Genomic DNA, 24243 nt, shown 5'->3' with positions numbered 1-24243 from the left:
AACGTCGCAGGGGCTGACAAGCAAGGCTGGGGTGGCTGGAAAAGTCTCCTGAGCCTGTGCACCCCGTGGCTTCCTCTTTACTGGAAGGGGCTGCACCTGCTGTCTCAGCACCTTGGGCCAGGTAGGCCCAACCTCCGGATATGACTGAACACCTCGGCTGGGCAAGGCAAAGTTGCATTTGGGGGAGATCCATGACGCTTGGGGCCACTGAGTCCCGAGATGGACGTGGTAGGGAGATGTCTGGGGCTGCGGCCACCCCCAGGAAATGCAGGCTGGTGGCTGTGACTCAGGTGGAGTTCCCAGCTCACTCCTCGAGGTCCGGTGCCCCCCACCTGCCCCACTCTCCCTGCCTCCGGCCCCTGCCCCTTGGGGTCCTGCCCCCGTGGCACAGAAGAGGTTCGTGGGTTTGTGTGGACCACATGGCCTCAGACAGCACCGAGCAGGAGGGTGCCAGGGAGGGCGAAAAGACACCAGCCCTGAAGGACCACACCAGGTCCTCGGAAGGAGGGGACGTGAGAACTTCCTGGGGTGTGGCTGGGCAGGAGGCCTAGTGTCACAGCGTGTCCCCGCCCGGGGCACCTACAGACAAAGCCCTGTGGGAAGGGGAGGGAGGCCGAGCTTCTGCCTGCCCTTCTGGAAGCCGTGTGCCCGAGGCGGCCCTGCCTCGACCCCTTCACCCGCTGCTGCGGCCGCCACACGGGGACTGTGCACAGAGCAGGCCGGCCTTGTGTCCTGCCCGCTCCACGGCCACACGGACGGTGCCTCCATGTGAGCGGAAGTCCCTGGGCTCCGCGGGTAGTCAGTCCTTTCACAGCTCCTTCTGCTGAAGGGTTCTAAGGTCCACGCTGCGAGGGAGGAAACGGGCCCGGGGGCCTGGCCCCTTCACGGGCAGAGGGGCAGTGCCTCCCGAGGAGGAGGCCTCCCTGGGCAGGGCAGGGGTAAGGCGGAGGCGCTTCTCCTGCACTGGCAAGAAGCTCGAAGCTCCCCTCTCAGCAGCTGAGGGGCCGCCAGCAGGGTGGGCGCCGGGGGCAGGCTTGGGAAAGGCCCGGCAGGCCAAGCGGTCGAGGTATCCGGCGGCAGGAGATGGTGGGGGCGGAGCTCCTGCCCTCCTCTCACGGGCCAGGACTGGTGGGGGGCGTCGTGCACCTGCCCTCGGAGCGGGAGGCTCCAGGAGTGAACGGCCGTGGGCTGAGGCCTATGGACCGGCACACGGCATCTGTCCACTCTGCTGGCACCTCCAGGCGCCAAGTTGTCCTCCGTAATTCCTAGGGTGCAGCCAATGAATGAAGGAAACGGCAGCGAATGCCAAAGGAGGCCGGGAGAGCCCTGGCAGGTGGGCAGGCGGCTGCAGGCCCCCGGTGAAGGGGTGGAGGCCACGGAGATGGCCCCTGGAGGGGATTCGCTCCCCCAGGCCAGGGGCTGATTTGGAGCAGGACCGAGTGCAGCAAGTCGGGGCGAGGGGGCGGCGGCCGCCCCGCAGGCCTTCCCAGACCTGCCCTGTCCCAAACTGCCCTGCCCAACCCAGGCAGCCCGGTTGGTCCCACCAGGCTCTCAGTGCCCCCCGTGGGGTGACCTGAAGCCCCCTGCTCTCCAGCCTCAGCGCCTGGAGCGTGCCCGCCGTGCAGGGTCCCAGGTCGGTGACCCTGCTGCAGGCGTCCCGGCCCCGATTCCTTCCCTCCCTGAGGTCCGGGGCACACAGGGCCTGCCCACCTGTGTACACGCGTCCCCGTGTCCAGCCCTCTGCTCGGCCTCGCGTGTCACACGGCTCCCCTGGCCCCTCCTCTGCCTCCTCCGTGGGGAGGCCCACGGCCGCCGGGAGCCGGAGGAGCTGGTGCGGCCACGGCCAGCTGCCCCGTGGGCCCGAAGGCGCAGAGGCTTCCGCAGCCCCCTTGGCCACACGACGTGAACGGCGCGTCCAGAGACCGGGCGGGCGCCTCCCTCCGCCCCTCCTGGGCTGCCCTGCTGGTACCACAGCCCCACCGGGGAAGGTGAGCCTCGAAAGCCTCTCAGGCCCGCGGGTGCCCTGCCGGAGTCCAGGGCAGCCTGCACTCTGTGTGGACGGCCGTCGGCGACTCTCTGACGGGGCCTGCCTTGGCCAGCGGCTGCTCGGGTGGCGCTGTGCAGAGCGACAGGTACCAGTGTGCAAAGAGGAGGGTCAGAGCAGAGACCGCCCTGGGGGGCCTCAGATGTGGGCGCAGGTTCCGCACGAGTCCAGAGTCCCTTCACAGAGCCCCCGGGTGGCCGGCCTCCGCCACGGGCAGCAGCGCCCCACTGTGACCCCAAGTCCTCACGCGTGGAGCGCACCCGGCAGGGGAGCCCTCGTCAGGCCTGGCTGAGCGCCCCGGCCACCCGGTGCCAGGATGATTTGGAGACCGGCGTCCACGCTCCCTGGGCAGACAGAGCCTAGAAAAGGGAGCCTGTCACAGGTCGCAGCTGTGTCTACGCAGGGAGCCAGTTGTACGTCCTCCCTGAGGATATAAGGCTGTATATATTTATATTTGTCTTGAATATAAATGTCTCAAACATTCACAGAGCAATTGCAGCCGAGGAAGGCCCCTGCCTCTGTACTGCAGGTGGAGATGGGGGTGTTTTCCAGCACAAAGCTGCCTGCACCCCATGCCTCACGAGCTGGGCCCCAGGGAGCCAAGAGCCATCCAGCCCTTCATGGGCACCACGTGCCCGAGGGCTGCCTGGCGAGTCCCCACTCGATGAGAGAGATAATCAATCTCTGTTCTTTAGCTGTCTCTTCTCTCAAGCGGAATAAAGATGGGGTGGCCGGCAGAGCGATGGCCCCTCCAAATGTCCACGTTCTAATCCCCAAAACTCTTAAGCAGAGTTAAAGTCGAGCATGGACTTGAGGTCGCAGGTGAGCTGACCTTGAAGGGTGGGTGGTTGTGCCGCATTATTGGGGTCGCTCCTGTGATCACAGGGTGCTCATCGGAGTTGGAGTCAGAGGGAAACTTGGAGATGCCACGTTGTGGGTCTCGAACACGGAGGAATGAGGCCGAGGAAGGCAGCCGGCTTCTGGAAGCCGGTGAAGGTAGGGACACAGCTCTGCCCTGAGCCTCCGGAGGAAGCAGCGCCATCGACACCTCAGTCTTAGCCCCGTGAGCCGTGAGGCCCAGTTCACACCCCCAGGCCTGCAAGGTCACGGATGTGTGTGGTTCATGCCGCCAGATGTGGGGTCAGTCGTTACAGCAGCGGCAGGGAGCTCACAGGGATGTTACGCACTTCGCCTGCTGCCGTGGGATTTGGCATACCTGGGGCATGAGCTGTAGACCCCCTGCCCCTCCAGGGCTCCCCAGCAGCCCCTCCCTCCCCTGTGGGGCCGGGGCTCGGGGCACCTCCGCAGTGCTCATCGCCCGGCTTTGCGCGCTCAGCCTCTAGGAGGCACGAGCAGGAGGCAGACAGGCAGGTGAGGGGAGGCCGGGGGATTTGCTCCCGCCCGCTCCTGCCTCCCCCCTTCACTTCTCCAGAGGAGAAGCCTACAGGTGCTCCATCACCTGCCAGCACGTCCCCTGGGCCACACCCACCCCCACAGGGGAGGCGCGGCAGGCAGCGCTGGCCAAGCCCTAGAAGCAGAAGCTGCCTTGGCTGGACCCCGGGAAGATTCGCCCGGCGTGGGAAGTAAAGCCTTGGCTGTGGTAGCTGGGGCCAGTGAACCAAGGGGGCCTGAGCTGGAGGAGAAGGCAAATGAGTATCTTCTAAACCGGAAGGTTTGGAACAATCCGGGACCACGGTGCCGCGTAACGACCGAGGGGGTGAAGGCTCTGCACTTCCCTCCCGTTCAACAGGCATTTTTCTAAAATAACAGCAAAGCTGCAAAACCCATTAAAGGTCTGCATGCATGTCAAGATAATTAGAAAATAATTCAGGCCTTCACTAGAATGCGCGCAAATGCTGACGCAATGAAAATGGGGGCCCATTTCTTATCTGCAGAAGGATGAGTGGGTGACACGTCAGCATTTCTGTATCCTGCACCCAGTAGACAGCCCCGCACTATCAGCCCCGGTCCTGCTTTGGGTCCTAATTATCACACACCTCATGCCTAAGACCTAACATCCTTTCTGTAGATAACAAAATTCATCTATTTCGTTTTCCTCTTTAAAAAATAACAAGCATCAACAACCAGCAAGATGGAGGCAGAGGAAGGAGCTCTCGAGTCAGCTTGTGCTCCATGGCAGTGAGAAATCACCCAGAGCTCTCTGAAGGGCCTGTGTGGGGGCTCCAGGAGACCAGAAAAGCATCCTTCAGCATCCTTGAAAGAGCAGAAGGAGGCGACTGCCCTTCTGCAGAGAAGACGCGTAAGTAGAGGCTCCACGCCCCAGAGGCCCCTCCTCCACTGGAGGCACGCGCCACCTTGGGAGCTGTTCCATGGCTGGAATTGAAAGCTCCATTTCCCAAAACTGGAGAAGGAAGAGACAGTTGGGCACCAACTTCAGGTACTGATTAGTAAATTCGGCAGGTTAAAGTATAACCCTAAGAACCACTAAAGTTTGAACCTGTTCAAATGAGAAAGAGGCTGGTGGCCACCGTTCCAACTCTGTCCCCAGCATGATGGGGAGTCGGGCTGACTGAAAATCACAGGGAAGGTAGGAACAGCGTTCTTTGCACCAAGATCAGATGGCAGCTCCAGCCGAGCATACAGCCCCACCTCCAGCAAGGAGGAAGCTGGGGGCACCTGCACTGGCCTCTCTGGGTAACCGCAGACCACGCGTTGAAAGCTGGTGCATAGTCTACTCTGGCAGTGCAAGCTCCCTCAGGAGCTGGTCTGTGGCTATAGTTAGAAGCTCCATTTCCCTAAATGGGGGAAGAAGAGACAGCCACTGACTTCAGCTACTGATTAGTAAATTCACCAGGCTAAAGTGTAATCCTAAGAACAGCAAAAGTTTAAACCTGTCCAGGTCAGAAAGAGGCCAGTAGCTGCCACTTTGACTGCCCCCAGCATGAGGGGAAGTCAGGGTGACTGAAAATCACAGTGAAAGTAGGAACTGGCTTCTTTCCACCCAGATTGGGTTGCAGCTCCAGCCTAGGATTCAGCTCCACCTCTGGCAGGGAGGAAGCTGATGGGCCCTGCAGTAGCTCTTCCAGGTAACTGCAGGTACATTTGGCTGGCACAGATGGAATTGTTGGACACCTGGGGCTCCATCCCTGCACCCCAATAATACAGGAGAGGAGCTGTGATTCATTCCTCAGCCTCTCTGGGCAACTGCAGGCATTCAGCCCACACAAACTGGTTTGTTGAGTGCCTTCAATTCCATCTCCACCTCACCAATTTCATGGGGTAGGAGGGGGCTAGGGTTTCTTCAATGTGTCTGGGAAATGGCAGGTATTTTCAGACCAGAAAGACTGGATACTTGGGCACCTGTAGCTCCAACCCCACCCTCCAACAGGATAAGAAGGGAGCTGTGTTTCCTCAGTCTTTCTGAGTAATTGCAGGAACTTTCAGCCCACTCAGACTGGATACTCAGATACCTATAGATCCACCCCTGCACCCAGGTAGGGCAGAAGGGGACTGTGTTTCCTCAGCCTTTCTGGGCAACAGAAGGCACTTTGACCCAAATGGCCTGGACTTATAGGTACCTGTGGATCCACCCCCACCCCCCAAAAGGATAGGAGGGGGCTGATGTTTCCTCAGCCTCTCTGGGCCATGGCAGGCACCAAAGAACTGTTGGGCATTGGTGGTTCCATTCCTACCCCCCCAAAAGGGCAGAAGGGACAGTGTCCCTCAGCCTCTCAGGGCCACTGCAGGCACACTCGGTCCACATGGATTAGACCGTTGGACAGTCCAGAGGGTCCATCCCCACCCCTGGCAGGGGGGGAGGTGCTACGTCAGTCTACCTGGGGAACTGAGGTCGTCTTGGACCTGCACAGCAGAGACTGCTGCCCACACCTGCAGCCCCATCCCCTCCCTGGGCAAGGGAGGACACGGCATGAAGCTTCATCAGTTTCTCTGGCCAACAATAGATGATCTTGACCTGCATGACTTGGACTATTACACATGGCTGCAGCTCTTACCTGCCCCTGATAGAGGAGAAAGGTGGGAGAAGCTTCCTCAGTCCCTGGGGCAGCACAGGCAGCTGGAACCTCCACAGCTTACAGCACCAACTACATCCTCAGCTCTTACTGCATAATCAGCAAGGGAGAAAGGGCAGGAAGCCCTAAACTAAAGAGAGGAATTGCACCCAGAATAAATATGTCTTGTAAGCCAGATGCCAGGACACCAACAAAAAAATTACAATCCATACCAAGAAATAGGAGTATATGACCCAGTTAAAGGAATGAGATATGCCTCCAGATGACATAAAGGAGTTGAGACAACTAATCATAGATGTTCAAACAAATCTCCTTAATAAGTTCAATGAGATGCCTAAAGAGATTAAGAATATTAAAAAGACACTGGGTAAGTACAAAGAAGATTCTGAAAGCATACATAGAAAAATAACAGATCAAATGGGAATGAAAGGTATAATAAATGAAATAAAAAGAAGAGTGGAGTCATATAGCAACAGATTTGAGGAGGCAGAAGAAAGGATCAGTGAGCTAGAAGACATTGCCTATGAAAGCAAACATACAAAAGAACAGATGAATAAAATATGTAAAAAACTGAACAAGGTCTCAGGGAAATAAACAACAGCAAGAGATGTGCATAAATATATGTCACAGATGTCCCAGGAGAAAAAAAGGGAAAAGGGGCAAAGGAATATATGAAGAAATAATGGTAGAGTATTTCCCAACCCTAATGAAGGACATAGCTATGAGTGTACAAGAAGCACAACATACTACCACATGAATAAATCCAAATAGACCAACTCTGAGACACATGCTAACTAGAATGTCCAATGCCAAAGACAAAGAAAGAATTCTGAGAGCAACAAGAGAAAAACAACGCATAATATGGAAGTAATATCCAAAAAGATTAAGTGCCAATTTCTCATCAGAAACCTTGGTGGCAGGAAGGTATAATATATTTAAGATGCTGCAAGAGAAAAACTTCCAGCCAAGAGGCTTATATATGGCAAGATTGTCTTTCAAAAAAGAGGGCAAATTTAGAATATTCACATACAAATAGAAACAGAGTTTATAACAAAGAGACCAGCTTTGCAGGAAATACAAAAAGGTGTGCTAAAGTTTGAAAAGGCAGGGAAGAGAAGCTTGGAAGAGAGTCTAGAAATGAAGATTACATCAGTAAAAGTGAATAAAAATGTCAAAAGAGCAGTGAAAATAAAATAAGATGGATAAAATCCAAAGGTCAAAATGGGTGAAATAAGATCTGCCTTTACAGTAATAACATTGAATATTAATGGTTTATGCTCCCCAATCAAAAGACACAAGCTGGCAGAATGGATAAGAAAACATGAGCCATCTATATGCTGTCTGCAAGAGACTCACCTTAGACCAGGATACCAATAGATTGGAAGTGAAAGCCTGGAAAAAGATATTCCACACATGCAGTAATGGGAAGAAAAAAAAAAAAGCCAGAATAGCTATACTTACATCAGATCAGATGAAATAGACTTGAAAAATACACTAGTAATGTACAATCTAAAGACAAAGTCAGGGAAAAAATTCCATTTACAATAGTGACAAAAATAACCAAACATTTAGGAATAACCTTAACCAAGGATGTAAAGCATTTGTATTCCAAAAACTACAATGCATTGTTAAAAGAAATTTTATAGAAGATCTAAATTCTTGGAAGAATATTCCATGCATATGGACTGGAAGAATAAATATCATTAAGATGTCAATTCTACCCAAATTGATATACAGATTCAATGCAATCCCCCAAAAATTCCACCAGCATTTTTGAAACAAATGGAAAATACACTTATCAAACGTATTTGGAAGGGTAAGGGGTCCTGAATAGCCAGAAACATCTTAAAAAGGAAAAGTGAAGTTGGAGGACTCTCATTTCCAGACTTTAAATCATATTACCTAGCTACAGTGGTAAAAACAGCTTGATACTGAAATAAAGACAGACACATAGATGAATGGAATCAAATTGATGGTTCAGAAACAGACCCTCACATCTATGGTCAAGTGATTTTTAACAAGTCTGTCCAACTCACCCAGCTTGGGCAGAACAGTCTATTCAATAAATGGTGCTGGGAGAACTGGATAGCCATAGCCAAAAGAAAGAAAGAAGACCCCTATTTCACACTTTATACAAAAATGAACTCAAAATGGATCAAAAACCTAAATATAAAAGAAAGAACCATAAAGCTCCTAGAAGAAAATGTGGAAAAACATCTTCAAGACCTGGTGGTAGGTGGTGGATTCTTAAAGGGGAGAAGGATTTCTGATGCATAATGTACACAAGTTTTAATTAACTTTCCTATAAAAGTGTAGAAATGTATAGAGTTGATGTGAGTAGCAGCTGGCTTATAAATGGGAATGTGGCTGGAAAGGGTAGTCTAGAGATGTAAATGTCAATTTAAAGAAAGCTAGAGAATAATCTAGGGACTGGATAACACAGTTAACCCAAAGGTGGATGAGAATTGTATTGTGGTTGATGGTACGGATGCAAGAACGTCCTTCTGTGGGCTAGAGCAGATGTATGTCACCATTGCAACATGGTGGGAATATGGAGAAGCATGGGAAAAATACAACTGGAGTGACCTATGGACTGCGGTTAACAGCAATAGTGTAATATTCATGCATCTATGCCAAAGATGTACCATGTTACTAATTGAGGAGTATGGAGAAAGTGTGCCCAATGTACTCTATGAATCATGGCTGGTGGTAATAGCCTGATTATATCTCATAATCTGTAAGAAATATTCCACCATGGCATGCTGTGTTGATGAAGGGGTGTTGTATGGGAATTCTACACATGTGCATAATCGTTTTTTAATTTCACAACTTCTGTAGTAAAAAAATATTTTTTATAAATAATAGTAGTGTGGGTTGACAGAAAACTGTAAGATATGGACTACAGTTAGTTAGATTTTGATGATATTCTTTCATAATTTGTAACAAATGTCTCACAACAATGCAAGGTGTTAGTGGTGAGTTGATAAATGGGAGCCCTGAATGATGTTATGCATGTTTGTTTTGTGAATTCACAAATCTTACCATATACTTATTGTTTATGTATGTTCATGTATGAAGGCTATACTTCAATACTTTTTTAATTTAAAAAGAGCATCATTAGAATGCTTTACTCTTCTATTTCAGACTAGAAACAAGGTATTAATATATTCACATCTACAATGACTCATAGTTGAACAAAATGGGAAAAGCAAAATTCTCTACAGAAAGCAATCTCCCCAGGAACTCATAGTTAGAAGAACTGGGGTAAAATCATTTGATGGCTCGTGATGAATGACCAGTCAGGACAAATGCCATTTGCTGGTGGCTGGAGGTCATCATCTCTGCCCCCCAGTGGTTAATTACTCCTACACAGATGCCTCCTGTCCTAACTGTTTTGCTGTACAGCATTCTGGCCAGACCTTAGGAAATCAGAAGTTGCTCACTTAAATATCAATTCTATCCTGACAACCAGAAGCTGGGCATCAAGGTCATTGGCATATCCTTGAGATTCACACACAAACACGCACACGCACACACAAAATCTGGTTTAAGACATTTCTCTTTCTCTTTACTAGAGGAGACAAGGTTGAAAATTGTTTTGTAACTGAATGTAACTTTGCAGTTACAAGACAGTCTGTCCAGGTAGATTGCCACCATAACAAAACTGATGGAAGCCAAACTACCTTGGTGTGTCCACTCTAAACTAATAAGGTATTTCTGCGTGTGTTTGCTAGATGCTAGTGTCGATCTTTTTTAAGACGGACCATGTTGGCAGAATAGAACAGTGCACTGACCTGGGACCAGAGCCGTTTGGAGCTCGCTCCGCCCCCCCCCCCCCCCACCACAGTCTCCAGCACCCGCGAAGCAGTGTACAGCCAGGTGAGGGCTCTCACGCGCACCTCCCTGCTTCTCTCTGGCACTGATCTAATTTGGTCCAAACAATTTTCTTTAAAACTAGAAGAGTGACTATCCCCTGACTTTTAATGAACTCTTTTCTCTCTCATTCCTACCAATTCTTTGGGAAAAAAAAAGAAAACAACAACCAATTATCTCCAGGAATGCAAGTGAAAGAAAGTATCCAGGAGTCTGCTTGCATTGTTTGTCTTTTACCAAGCAAATAAAATCATTATGATAAACTGTACCTTAATGTACCTTATGGGATTTGAAGGTCTCATGATCTCCATAATTTGTGCACTACTCTTTGCCTATGAGTAAGGAACTTGGGGGAAAATTTGTATAATGATTTCTTTAGCATCCTTCCCGCATGCAAACTATCCATTTTGAAAGTGAGTGTCACTTGATCAAAGGAGGGAAAGAAATCACAAAATAGAATTCCTATTGTCCCTGAATGCAATGTGGTTTGTCGATTCAATTAAATATGCACACAGCACATTTTTCTTTACCCGGCATCAGTTGTTCAAGCTCTCTGGAGAATGTTCTCTGTTATCTTAAGTGACATAAACATATTAAACTTGTCATCTCTCAATCTAAAAAGACTTCTGCCAGCTCTTCGAGAGTGACATTTTCTGGGTCTCTTGGTGGTGTTAAAAAGCCTTGGAAAACTTTTATAATGACGTCTTCTAATGTTACAATCATAAGCCTGTGGATTTGACCAAAGGTGTGGTCTGATGGCATCTTTTGTTAGCCCTCTAGAAAAAGGAATTAAAAAACTGCATTACAAGCCCAATAAAATACGCTGCAGGTATGAAACAACAACCCTCTGTCAAGGGGTCGCCCTCCCTCTGTGCCCAGGCAGCCCTGGAGGCCTGTCCTTGGGGTTCCCCAGTGTCATCACCGCTGCTGTCAACCCTGCGCCCCGCGAGTGGGGCCGCCCTGCACAGCAGCTGATAAAAAACGTACTTAATCTCATCAGAAAGGTAGAGAAGTTCTGCTCTCTTTTGAGATACAGTTAGAAGGGCATAGCTTAAAAAAACTACATCCTCACCAGCTGGCCTCCTCATTCCTCTACTACTGGAAAGACTCCTTTGCCCAGTCTAGGCACGTGTTTTAATGGAATCAACGCATCCATTCAAATAAGACAATGCGCCATCTAGCCCTGAGGGTCTGAAGGGAAGGTGTGAGGGGGAAGGAAATCAAGTGCGTGTGTGCAAAGCTAGTCTCTAAAGTGGAGTTCCTGGGACATTTGCAACTAAAACTAGCTGATGGACAATGAAACGTGGGCAAGGAGAGTGGACGTGGCAGACAGAGTGAAGGGCCTTCTCTAAGCTCAGACTTCTTTGGCACGAAAATAAATCAGCGGCCAGTCCCTGGGAAAGATGCAGTTTCTGCATCAAGTGCGGGAGAAACTTAATCACTGAAATCTGAAATCCTCAACACAACGCCTTCCAGTTTCCGGCACATCTAGAGTAAAGATCTTTCCTGTTCTCGCGGGACACCGGCTTTGAACCCTTGTGAACATGCGTGCTCACGGCCCAGCCCTAGTTACTTCCTGAGGCCTCCAGCTTGCGCTTGTGCGGCGGGTCCTCGATGATCCTGCCGAGGTCCCCGCGGCTCCGCAGGTCGAGGGGCTTCTCCCACACGGAGAGCTGCCGCGTCGGGTTGAAGAAGAAGACACGGTCGTCGTCCGTCCAGACCACGCACCTGTTTCATTGAAACAGCCGTCTTAGTCCAACTCAGAGACATTCCGTTAGAGACACCAGAGCACGCGCTCACTCACACAACCCTGGGGACTGACAGCCAAGGTCGGCTAGGGAAGGCGGGTCCCCGGGACGAGGTCTGGCTTTGGGCTGCGGGACGGCTCTCCACGTGGGTTGTCTCCCTTGACCCACGGGGGGGGCATCACCACGGCCGCCCTTTCGCGGATAAAGATGCTGCCGTTCGGGGAAGGCCGGTGGCTTACTGAGGTCGCAGGGGTACCACCTTCCCCAGAGCCCCAGCCAGCTCTAATGTAAAGGACTCCACTTCAGACCTGGCGCCCTCGGCCGCGCCTCGGCCATGACCCAGGGGTGGCGGGATTTGGATAGTTGTTTCCATGATCTTTCCTGATCAGGCGCTGTGTGCACGACAGAGGCTGAACTGGCATTGAGGGATACATCGATCCACACTCCTTACTCTCCGGCTGCAGAAATAGGGCCTGGATTATTTTAACTAGAAACCTGTCCTGGCTCAGTCATGGAAGAGACTAGAAAAGACTTAAGTTCTGTGCCTCCTTATCTATGCATCTAAAATATCTGAAAGAAATATAAAAATACAGACAAAGAAATTTAAAAAAAAGAAATTTGGGTTCACACAGGGCCATCCATATCAATGCCCTGAGTGAGATGCTCAAAATAAGCACTGAAAAACCAGAAACTGTCTAAAGCTCAGTATGTGTTTGGAAAAGAAAAAATAAATAAATAAATAAATAAGGAACTACAATGCTCAAACAGTGAACCTTAAGTTAAATAATAGAATTATAAACATGTGCTATCGTCAATTGTAACAAATGTGCCACACCAAGCAAAGTGTTGGGCTTCACTTTTCAGTAAGTTTTGGATCACAGAGAGGTTCAACAAGGGCAGCAGAGGAATACTAGTGTGGGATGTTATTGACAGAGGACACATGGTTGGCAGGCAGTTCTACAGGGCATATATCCAGGGTACATAAAAATGTTTGGATATTTTCATAGTGGAAACAATTAAATACAAGAACTGAGGGAATGGTGAGATTCTAGCCAGGGGAGCTCTTTCACAGTCCCTAAAGGAACAGCAACAATCCCCCAAGTGCAATGGCAAAGACCAAAAAAGAATGAAGGTCCAACAATGAGCCCCTGATACTAATGGCTATGCTTGTGAGCCTGTGCACCTGAAATAAGAACAAGGCCTAGAGCAGCAGTGTGCCTAAAGGTTACCTCCTGAGAGCCTCCATGCTGCTCAAATGTGGCCAGTCTCAAAGTCAAACTCAGCATGTAAATTCATTGCCTTCCCCCCAGCATGGGACATGACTCCCAGGGATGAGCCTCCCTGGCTCCAAGGGATCAATACCAAGTACCAGCTGATGATGTAACTAGAAAATGACCTTAAATAAAAGGTTCAACTCAGACCAGCAGAATATCTCTGTCTATGTATAACAACAGGAGTTAAAAATGCTTTTTGACCTAAATCAAGGGGGAAATGGAAAGGACAAGTGAATTTATATGGCTTTGAGTCTCTAAAAAAGAGCCGGGAGTTTATCAGAGGGGTTGCCCTTATGCACACCTGAGCAGAGTCCCAGAGACAGATAAAGTAAATACAACCCCAGGTATTGGTTCTTCTGAGGGCTACAGAGATCCACAGATTCTATGGTCATGGCAGATGGAGGTCAGTGCCATGTCAGTTGGCCCTTCTTTGGAGTTCTTGTTTCTGTGTGATGGAGCTGGACTCAGGTGTGATCTCTTTTCACAAGCCTTTCCTGTTACTTTACCAGAATTGTAGTTGGTGCTGGGGTTTAAGATATACTCAGGGGATCTGAATCTCTGGACTGACCATATGATAGCCAGGTCCTGAGCCTCAACAGACTTCAGCTCCTACATTCTGATTTATTGGACTTACCCCACTCAGCTAACATGGAGTTGAAGAAGGTCAACCACCACACCATGGAGCCAAGAGTGCCTACAACTGAAAGCAAGAGGATTGCATCCAGCATCCATGTGGAATCTAAGCCTCCTCTTGACATAGATGTGGAATGGACACAACCAATCCAAGATCCACAGGATGGAGGAATAGAATATGGATTAGAGTGGACTTACTGATATTCTATTCATGAACTATTGTGGTTAGTAATTGAAGAAAATGTGGCATTGGTGTGGAAAAAGTGGCCATGGTGGCTGCTGGGTGTGGGGAATGGGAGGAAGAGATGAGATGTGGAGGCGTTTTTGGGACTTGGAGTTGTCCTGGGTGGTGCTGCAGGGACAATTACCGGACATTGTAGGTCCTCCCATGGCCTGCTGGATGGAACATGGGATAGTGTGGGCTATGATGTGGACCATTGACCATGAGGTGCAGTGATGCTCAGAGATGTATTCACCAAATGCAATGAATGTGTCATGATGATGGAGGAGAATGTTGCTATGGGGGGAGTAGTGGGGTGAGGGGGAAGGGGGGTACATGGGGACCTCATTTTTTTAATGTAATATTTTTTAAAAATGAATTAAAAATAAATAAATAAATAAAATAATAGGGTGGTACATGGGAATCCTGTATTTTATGAATGATTTGTTCTGTAAATCCACAACTTCTCCAGTAAAGAAAAAAAAAGTAGATAAAAAATATATATATACAATGCTAAAATCTCTTCTCTTTGGAAGGCTATCTAAGAGGAGAAAAGATGATAAAGAAAGGCAAAAAAAGAAAAAGAAAGCAAGGTCCTTGCTGTGGCGTGAAGGGCCCCTCAGTGAATCTGTCAGGTGGACACGCATGCGGATTTAGCTTCTGGCCTCGAGATGGGCCCACACAGGCCATTCCCCTCCGCTCCAAGGAAAATCACCCTGGGCCCCTGAGCCTCCCTACTGGACCCGACCCTCCACTTTCCAGGAGCCGGGCAGCCTGCCCCAGGCTGGGCTCCAAATGCCAGCCCCTCCGGCCTGAGCAGGACCTTCCTAGGAAAGACCCCGACGTGATCCCCTGGGCCAGCCAGGCCAGGCGCAGGGGCCCGTAAGCCTGTTGTCCCATGGCCAAAGGGGCTCTACAGCAGGGTGAAGTTTGGGGTCCTGAGCTGGGAGCTCGGCCCAGTCTACACAGTGTCACCACATGTGAGCACAGGGGCAGGGGTGGAGAGAGAAATCTGAAGACACTGGGCCGCTGGCCCTGACAACGGAGAAGGAGCCTCAGCCAGCGGACAGCATTCAGGAGCTGGACAAGCGAAGAAAACGGACTCTCCCTGTGCACCACCAGGAGGGAGCGGCGCTACCGGCGCATCCACCGAGCCCAGCGGGACCCATTTAGCTCTTCTGGCCCCCGGACTGTAAGATGATAACCGAGCATTGCTTGATGCCATGGAGGTGGCAGCCAGGTCGTGGGTGGGCTTCATCCTTTGGGCTCTCTTGGCCCCGGTCCCAGGTCTATGGCCACCACCCAATGAGCTGTGACCCAACCCCAAGCCCTGTGCCACCAGGCAGCCCCCCTGGCCAACGTACCCTCCATCCCTGGTCTGCCCTGGAGTTCTGGGTGACCTTGAGTAGGCTCTTGGCCTTGGGGCCGTCTTCTGGAGTGCCAGGGATTGGGATGGGGACTTGCTCTATCCTAAGAGTAATGCTCAACATGGGGAAATCAAAAGAAGCCCAAACAGCAACATGCCCCCTGGCCAGGCCCCCTGCCTGGAGGACAGCAGGCCTGGGTGCCCCGGACGGCAGTGGTCGGCTGGCACAGCGGGCCAAAGTCCCAGCCCAAGGGTTAGGGTCCTAAAAAAAGGCATGCCCCCTCCGAGGGCCCAGAGAGAGAATGTGAGCCCACTTGGCGCTGAAGGTGAAGGTGGAAGAAGCTCTCGCTGAGAGCAAAGCAGGAGGTGACAGTGCAGAGCTGTCAACTGGGCACCGGCCAGCAGCGGCACGGACTCAACACTGCAGCATGTGCTGCAGAAAAGGAAACCCTGCGAAGGAACTCAGCTCCTTCCCTCTTGGAAGCAGGTCTGGGTGGGGAGGCCTCCCTGCTCCCTGCTTACTTTGGGGGCTGGCCTCCTTAGCCCCCTGCTGAGCTCATTCTAGGCCCCATGCTGCACCGTGCTATTCAGGGAGGGTGGGGGCAGGGAAGGGTGTCTTCCCGCTGAGGGATGGGCCCTGTTCCCAGCCTCGACCACAGATCCTGTGATGGTAAGAGGCAGTTGATAAGAACCCCGCAGGGGGGTGGCGAAGGAGCCACAGCTCCTCCTTCCCGGCAGGCTCTGCCTGCAAGAGCAGGGCCGCGGCGGTCCACAGTGCCCATGGCGCAGGCTCTAGAAGCCTTCTTGGGAACTGGGCTGTGGCTGGAAGGGCATTTCCAAAACCAAAGCCAGCAGGGTCCACGGTAACAGTCTTGCAGAGATTCTTCCCCGCGATGTTTGACTGTACCAGCCTGAGCACAAAATCAGAGACGCGTCCCTGGCTCTCTGCATCCCTGCCCATCCATTTAAGATTTCAAGGCTGCTGCATGCACCCATGGCAGTCACCTGGGAGACACAGAGCAGCTAACGCTGTGCACTGCAGTCAACAGACCTAACGGGCGCCAAGGAGCCGGCCAGGAAGCCACGCTGCCCCCAGCTCACGCCCACGACTCACCCACAACACACCAGCAACCTGGGCAATTGCACCCCAAACCCAACGGTGCCCCCTTCTCCCCCACCCCAGCATTGACCCATCCATCCACTCCTTTAGTCAGAGAAGGAGGCGCCCTCCAAGAGGACAGCTTAGAGACCTGGGCTCCCCGGTGGGCTCTGGCTCGGGGCTCTTTGCAGCCCCCAGGTAAGTGGACCCTGACTTGGGCTTCCTTATTCCTGAACGTAGGTGGTGGGGCTGGAGACAGTTTCCTAAGGCCCTTCTGATTCTTCTTTACTCATAATTCTCCATTTGGGTGCCAGGACCCCCGTCATGGTCGGAGGGGTGGCTCCTGCCCCCAGGCTGACCTGACAGGGTGCAGATGTCACCCCCAGGCTGCTTGTGGCTTGGGGGTACCCCTCCCTGGACACCTGCACCCTGCCTTTCCTGGCAGCCTGAGGCAGATGGGGGGGACAGGGAGCCCCGAGCACCCCGGTGTAAAGTGGCACTGGACCTGCCCGGTCCAGTGCTCCTCACTCTCCTTCCCTGGAAATCACCACCAGTCCGTCACAGCACCCAGACCCCTGCCCTGGGTGCTGCCCCGGGACTTGACCCCAGACGACCCCAAGTGGGAGGAAGGCCGGCCGGCTGCAGGAACTTTCTGGCCGGGAAGAGCAGGTGCGGCGCTCATCTCCTGAGGACACCTGCTCAGGTCTCCGCCAGCCCGACAGCATCTGGCACGTGGGGACTTGGACAGCAGCCCAGTGTCACCCAGGGCGGGCACTGCCAGGGCCACAGAGGCCAGAGAGGCTGAGGGGCGGTTTTCCAGCTCAGTGGAAACGGTCAGTCGGTTAAGATCTGCTGCTTTGAAAGTTTCGGGGCATGCTTAATGTGTTCTATGAGCAGCGTTCCTGTGAAGACTGTCCAGAAGTTGGGAAGCCATGGGAAGACGGCACAGCTGGCTGAAGGGAGGACTCTGTGTGTCTGGAGGACTGGGAGCAGTAGCCAAACCCCCAGGGTGATGAGCCTAGTGTGCAGCCTTCAGGACCCAGCCCTGCCATCTGCCGCGGGATGTTTTCCTGTGCTCTGGAACAAATGAGCATTTCCTCGGGCCATGCGTTTTCCCAGATACCCACAGGGAGCTTTCTGGATGCTGAGAGGGTTCTGGCAATCAGAGGGGTGGGACCAGGGAGAAGAAGTTGTTGAAAATGGCTGCATGAAGGTGCTCTGCCATCCCTGCTGGGACGAGCGAGACCCTGTGATAGGCAGCTGTGGTCAGGAAGAGCCGTGGGCCTTCACCTGTGGCCCAGGCCATTGTTGCTACATCTCCTGACACTAAGCTGAGGACATGCAAGTGGTCCTGGTCAGATGGGTCCTGGCAGGTGGGTCTTGGCAGGTGGGTCTGGTCAGGTGGATACTGGCAGGTGGGCCTCAGCAGGTGGGTCCAGGCAGGTTGATCTGGGCATGTAGGTCTTGGCAGGTGTGTCTAGTTAGGCGGGTACTGGTAGGTGGGTTTGGGCAGATAGGACAGGTGGGTCTGGATAGGTGGGTCTAGTCAGGTGACTACTGGAAGGTGAGTCTGGGCAGGTGGATCTTGGCAGGTGTGTCTAGTCAGGTGGGTCTGGGAAGGTGGGTCAGGGCAGGTACGTCTTGGCAGGTGCATCTAGTCAGGTGGATTTGTGCAGGGGGGATCTGGTCAGGTGTGTCTAGTCAGGTGGGTGTGGGCAGGTGGGTCAGGGCAGGTACGTCTTGGCAGGTGCATCTAGTCAGGTGGATTTGTGCAGGGGGGTCTGGTTAGGTGTGTCTAGTCAGGTGGGTGTGGACAGGTGGGTCTTGGCAGGTGTCTGGTCTGGTGGGTCCTGGCAGCCATGCTGCAGAGAGTTAGGATCTCACGGAGGCCTCCCCCAACGCCAGGAGGCTAGGCTAAATGCAAGGCTGGATCCAGGTGAGAGACCCTCGGTACGTGGCTCCTCTAGTGGGGGGAGGAGAAAGCAGCGCTGCCCAGGGCTGGCTACAGGGCTGGCCTCCCAGGCTCTCCCGCAGACAGCCAGCAGCTCTTCACCTAGACCAGCCAGCTCGAGGAAGGCGCTCGGCCTGGTGCACCTGCTAGTGGCTGCTCTTCGGGCTGGGGTCCTCAGGGTTTCTGCCCCTCCATTCCCTGAGGATGTGAATGTCCCACGACCCTCAGCAGCCACAGTCCCCCAAGTCCTCCCCACAGGAGGACAGGCAGGGGGGTCTCTAATAGCTCAGCATACCTTGTTTTCTCTCTGAGCTGCAGGAATGTCTCCAAAAGCTCCCCACTTTGCTGTTAACGTAAGAAAGAGGTCTCATTCTCTGGTTAAGTTCTCCCCAGCCCTAGATCAGTCTTCGCAGTACATTGGGTGCTTTGGGGGATCTTTAACTCTTTAAGTTCCTTCCTCTATCACAGAGAAGAGACAACGGCCCAGATAGCTCCAAAATATGCGGAAGCATCACCAGCTCCCTGACGCGCCACCAGCGAGCACTGGAGCCAGGAAGGAGTGGAGCTAATGAAGGACATAATCGGGGATTATTACTCAGGGGAGCACTGAGAGACAATGAACATGGCACAAGTTTATCTCCAGGTTACCCCGGCTGTAAATGTAGGATCCGGTGCACCAGCTTCTGGTGCCCTGGGGAAATCTGGGGAATGAAGCGAAGAGTTGGTGGCAGTGTAATTAAATGTAGGGGCCCCAGAGAAACCTGCCCATCCACTTGCTATGGTTGATTTCAACTGGAGTGAGCCAGCTGTAACATGCAAAATTAATTTTATGTATCACTTTATGCACACTTTAAGTAATATCTATATATTCCCCTTCTTTAATCATGCCATATAATTTCTGGATAGCTGCCACATTCCCCCTTCTCTTTAACTGTCCCCATATCCCAGAGGACGTAATTAGTGCGTCGAAGCTACTTAAGCCCAGTACAGTAGATCCACCCTTAGCAGCCTGACGCACGAAGATCTGGAATTTATAAAATGAAAAATGGGGCTTGTTGCCTTGTTGTACAAAAGGATTCCCGCTGTCATCCTTCAAATGCCGAAACCCTACGGCTAGAAACTGCAAGTGGCGGAAGACACCCTGCTTCTCTTCCCCTGCACCCCGCCTCTCTCAACTTTGTCTCCCGGCAGGAATGCAGCGCCCCAGCTCATCCCCTGGGTGGGCAGGGGGAGCCGCTGCTGACACCCAGGTTCAAGGTGGAGGGAGCAGAGAGCTCCCCCACCTTCTCCCCAAAGGCGCCTCTCCAGTCCACCCACCTGACCACAGCTGCACCAGCTCCCGCGTTGAGAGAAGATGCACAGTTAGTACTGACGCTCTAAGTCCAACCACGGGTATACGTGATCACTTCTGTGTCAGAGCGGCTTTGCGCCTGGGAGCAGCGTCTGCCCTGGGGAGCAGCTTTGTGTCTAGGGAGCAGCTTTGGGCCTGGGAGCAGCTTTGGGCCTGGGGCATCTCACCTTCTCTTTTGCAAAGGCCAGTCAGGTTCTCTAGTACTCTAGAGAAGATCCCCGAGGTGCTGGGGGTGCAGATGCTGCACACATCAATTTCGGGCTACCAGGGCTCCCGAAGTGCAGCCCACAGAAAGCAGCAGCTCTGCCTCGTCTGTTCTCCTCGCTTTCCTGCCGGAGAAACAGCTTTCCTGCCGGAGAAACAGCTTTCCTGCTCCTTCCTCTGGATGTGGAAAACATGCAGGACAAGCGTGCCTAGTACAGCACCGAAGAGCCATGGGCAAAGCCATGGCTTCTAGGAGAAGATCTCAGAGGCATGGGCAAAACTCTCAGCTGAGAACAAAGATTCAGCTAAACATGTGTTCACGTTTAGATCATCATTTCTAACTTCATTGTGATATGCACATTAAGAAAAAATTAGTTCTTGCACTTAAACTCATTTTCCCACATAGAAATAATGAGAAGCCCCCAAACCCCCGTCAGTGATGCAGGAGCAGCCCTGGGGCGCTGGCCCACTGCCATCAGCCTTGCAGAGTGGAAGGCTTGTCCTCACTATCAGAACCCCCATACTGTCTTCAAAGAACAAAAGGCTTTCCAGGAACCCCCCCGTGACCATTGCCAAGGGCTTCCAGAAGAATCTGCCTTTCGGTGATGTACCCGTTTCTCCTTTGCTCTCCCTACCTTTGGGGGCCCAGCTGTCCTTGAAGCCAAAAGGCCTTGTTTCTCATTGCAGCAAAATCCCCACCTCTGAGTTCCCTGCCCGGTTAAAGATGGAGGGAAGCTGACACCTGCCCGGTCCAGGCAGGGGCCGGCAGCGGCTCCTGGAAGTCCCTGAAGCCTGGTCATCTCAGGATTAGTGCGAGGCCAAGAGCAGAGGTGGCAGTGGCGTATTTCCATTCGAGGAGCTGCTGCTCTGGAGGCCTCTAGCTGTGGACCCCAACGGCGGCCTCCTGGTGCAGCTCCCCCACTCCCTTCCTGCCTCAATTTGGCATTTAATTTAATGCGAGCCCCCTCTCCAACACGCAACACCTAGCCTGTCCCTTGTATTTTTTTTTTTCACTTAATAAAAGACTCATTTATCCAAAGGGGACAAAATGACATTTGCTTTCTCTTCAGGGGTGCATATTCAAAAAAAGAGTGACACAGTCCTGTCTCCAGTTTCATTAGAGACAAGATTCTGATGGTGAGACATTCGCTGCCATGCCCACACCCAGTGGCCCTCTTAGTAACGGGATTTCTAATTACCTTTCTCTCATTGACTGGCATGTGTATGTGTTAAGCCTTAGGAAACTTTCTCTTTCTTTCTTGAAAAGGTCTACCAACTACATTCCAGAATATTTTGATGTCAGTTTTTTTAAAGCCAAACATGCTTATCACTAGTCTTCAGAACAATCCAGAGAACCTACTTTAAAAATACCATACCCAATAAATTAACAGTTATTTAATAATAAAAAGACTTATTAAGAACAGCTAACACACACCCAGATATCAAACACAGTCAGAATAAAACCCTCACATCAAATGCAGAAGAACAAGGAGCAAAGTGGGATTTTGCAGGACGACTCAGTTCTCTGCAGGGTAGCCACCAAGGCTTCACTGGCCAGGGCGTCCACTCAAGCTCACCCCTCTTCTCTGTAGTGTCCCTCCACCCTCCCACTTTTCCTGGGCACAGATGTGGGCTGGCCACGGTGCTTGAGCTCCGTCCGCTCTGCCAACCTCAGGAGGAGTCACCAGTTTTGAGGATGCGGCACACGCCTCTTGCATTCTAACCGCCTTTGCATCTCACGTGAAAATTATGAATTGGCCTTGCCGGGAATTGGAACCTTCTGAAGGGGTCAGCCCCTCACTGGTCGCATTGCCTCACCTTCCAGGAAGCACACTTTCAACTCTTTCTACGTCATTTTAAAAAGAACTTTGGGCTGTGCTTTTAGTAGATCACTATACAAAACTAACTGCACCACATCAATCTAGATTTTTTAGACAATGATGTAATTCTATAACCAATGTTCCGTGTTGCTTTTAAAAAGCATGAACACAACTAATTAGTGCTTGTACCTTCACTTTAAATAACTTTAAAATTGTAATTAAACCTTGGCTTTGTTATTTATTATACGGTAGGCAAAAAGCTCATAGGTTTTACATTTTGTTTAATGTTCGCCCTGTGAAGCTTCCCTACATGATCAATTCCAAGAAAACCATTTTAATTACCTCCCTTTAACAGAATGCCATTTGGGTCAAAACCATATTATAAAAGAAGAAATAGAAACTCCTCAGGGGACTGAAAGAATGCTATTCTAACACACTAAAATGTGGGCCCAAATGAAAAACAATTCAAAGCACACTGTAGCTGTTGTTATGATACAAGCTCAACCTTCTCCTGGAGAGGCTCTCAGGATCTAACCCTTTTGAAAGTTGATAAGAACTCTATTTTCTTCCTTCTTCTTCAGCTACCATGCCTCCGGTGATGCCCCTCCTGAAAGAGCCCGGCGGTATCGACCTGGTGGGTTTCTGAATAAAGACTTGGCCACAGGGCTGCCGCGGGACCCTGGCTCGGCTTCAGGGGGTCCCCTGCAAGCGTGGCAAGCCCGCAGAGAAACCCTGGCGCTTTCCTCATTTTCGTTCCCTGTCCTGACGTTGACTTCCCATTTCTGAGAGTTGAGATTAACATTAATACCGGGAAGGAGGCTATCCGTCTCTCTTAGCAATGAGAAGGGCAGAGAGGACCACACGCGGTCACGAATAAGTGAAAACTCCGCGCTTGCCGTGGGCGTTCCCGGGCGCTCATTAGCTCCCTGGCTTGGAGCGCGCTCCTGCCAGCGCAGGCAGCCACGGGCCCGGGTGCCCTCGCCACGTCTGCATCAAACTCTACGGCACCGTCACTTCCCAGGGTCTGCCAAGGGGCAAATGAGGCCGAAAAACGCGGGTGGATTTTCACATGAAGAGGCGGCTATTCACCAATAGGAGGTTCAGCGCCTGAGGACTGCTCTCCCATCCCCTCATCCAGGTTCTCAGCTTCAGTAACTTCAGAAACGTAACAGCACTAGAAAAGCCAATCAGCAGTCAGAACTGCTTGATTTTCACATTGGACATTTTGTATAGACTCCAAAACACTCTAGCCCTTATTTTTGCAATGCAAACTGTCCTTGGCCACAGTTCCGTGACGACACAGGACAAATCCTTTTGTGTCTGCTTGGCTCGCTCAGCCTCCCGAGTCATCCGGAAGGCAGGTTTCCTTAGGGGAACTGCAGTATAAAAGTTACAGCAGAAGCGCCAAAAGCTTGGATCAGCGCCCTCGCCCTTGTCTTCCCAAGGGGGGACCCACTTCAAAGGCTTGAGGGGTTCCTGACGCTGGACTGACAAGGAAACCACTGCCGAGTTCTGGGCATTGGAGAGGAGAACGAGCTTCCCAGGAGGGGGCAGAGGGCGCTCTGGGTGCCCCGGGAACAGGGAGCCTACCGGGTGCTGACCAGCGTGAGGCCAGCTCACGCCCTCGAGTGGGGCAGTCAGCACCCAGTCAGGCGCCTCTCTGACATCCACCACTCCCAATCTTGGCTCTCCAGGGCAGCCCAAGGTCCAGCTGAGAGCACTTCTGCCCTCTGACCTCCTTGGTAGTAGAACATTAATGGTGGCCACTGGCCCCGGGACATGCTCTGCTGGCCAAGCTGTGGCCAGGGGAGATGGGCCGTGGCGCAGGAAGCCGGATGACGCAGCCAGGGCTGCTGGCCTCCCCAGGCCCCCCTGCTCCGCCCCGTCCCCCCACCTGGCTGCCTCTTCATAAAGCTGATGGTGAACAACCCCCAGGACGGGGGATCGCGGTGACCATTTGTGCTGACTGAGTGGAAAAGTCCCATCCCCGGAGCAGCTGGTGGCGTCGGTGAAGCGGGATGTTACTGAGGTTGCCACACGTGCGGCGCCGAGAGCAGTGAGGCTGTCACCACGGCGCACGCCAAGCCCCTTCTCCTTCGGGGACTCAGAGACAGGAGATGCCGGGCGCCCTCTGTCCAGGGGTACAGCAGGGTCCCCCAGCACCTGTACCCAGAGCCGAGGGGCTGCCCAGCCAACCAAGAGACCCTCCCTCGAGGGGAACTGAGGTTCGACGAGCGTGGCAGACCCCAGAATGCAGTGCCCGTGGGAGGCGTCCCCGGGAAACCATGCACAGGTGAGCCCAGGAGGCCGGATGCTGATTCCGAAGTGCATCTCCATGGAAACCGGAGCTCCCGGCACACTCGAGGGCCTTGTTTTTCTCCCATCACCCGAGAACCCGCGCCGCTGGGCGCCCCTCGCCAGCTCACTCGTGTGCGGGGACAGGTGGCTAGACGACAGCCTCCTCTGCCCGGGTGTCCCTCAGGTGTGCAGCCGGAAGCGTGCCCGTCCAGGGGCCCCTGACTCCTCCTCTGCTTGCCCGCCTCCCCCCAGGCCCAGGACCCCCCAAGCCCCCCACCCAGCCCTCCTCCCACCCTCATCCTTTCCATCACCTGGAAGCTCCCTGGGCCAGCACTGGTGCCTTCCGCCCATTCGGGCCCAGGCGGGGACG

The 24243-nt window shown here is 52.4% G+C and overlaps 1 protein-coding gene across 1 annotated transcript in view; it reads right to left on the bottom strand.

Annotated features, from left to right (window-relative positions):
- TCERG1L (transcription elongation regulator 1 like) overlaps positions 1 to 24243 on the bottom strand; it is a 222094-nt gene that overhangs the window by 52291 nt on the left and 145560 nt on the right. The window contains exon 7 of the mRNA XM_058298125.1: positions 11483 to 11637. Within this exon, the coding sequence (XP_058154108.1) occupies positions 11483 to 11637 (155 nt within the window). The remainder of the gene's footprint in view (positions 1 to 11482; positions 11638 to 24243) is intronic.

The sequence above is a fragment of the Dasypus novemcinctus genome, chromosome 6 (genome assembly GCF_030445035.2).
Source record: "Dasypus novemcinctus isolate mDasNov1 chromosome 6, mDasNov1.1.hap2, whole genome shotgun sequence".
NCBI lineage: Eukaryota > Metazoa > Chordata > Mammalia > Cingulata > Dasypodidae > Dasypus > Dasypus novemcinctus.
This window is presented reverse-complemented; position numbering and strand designations above follow the sequence as displayed.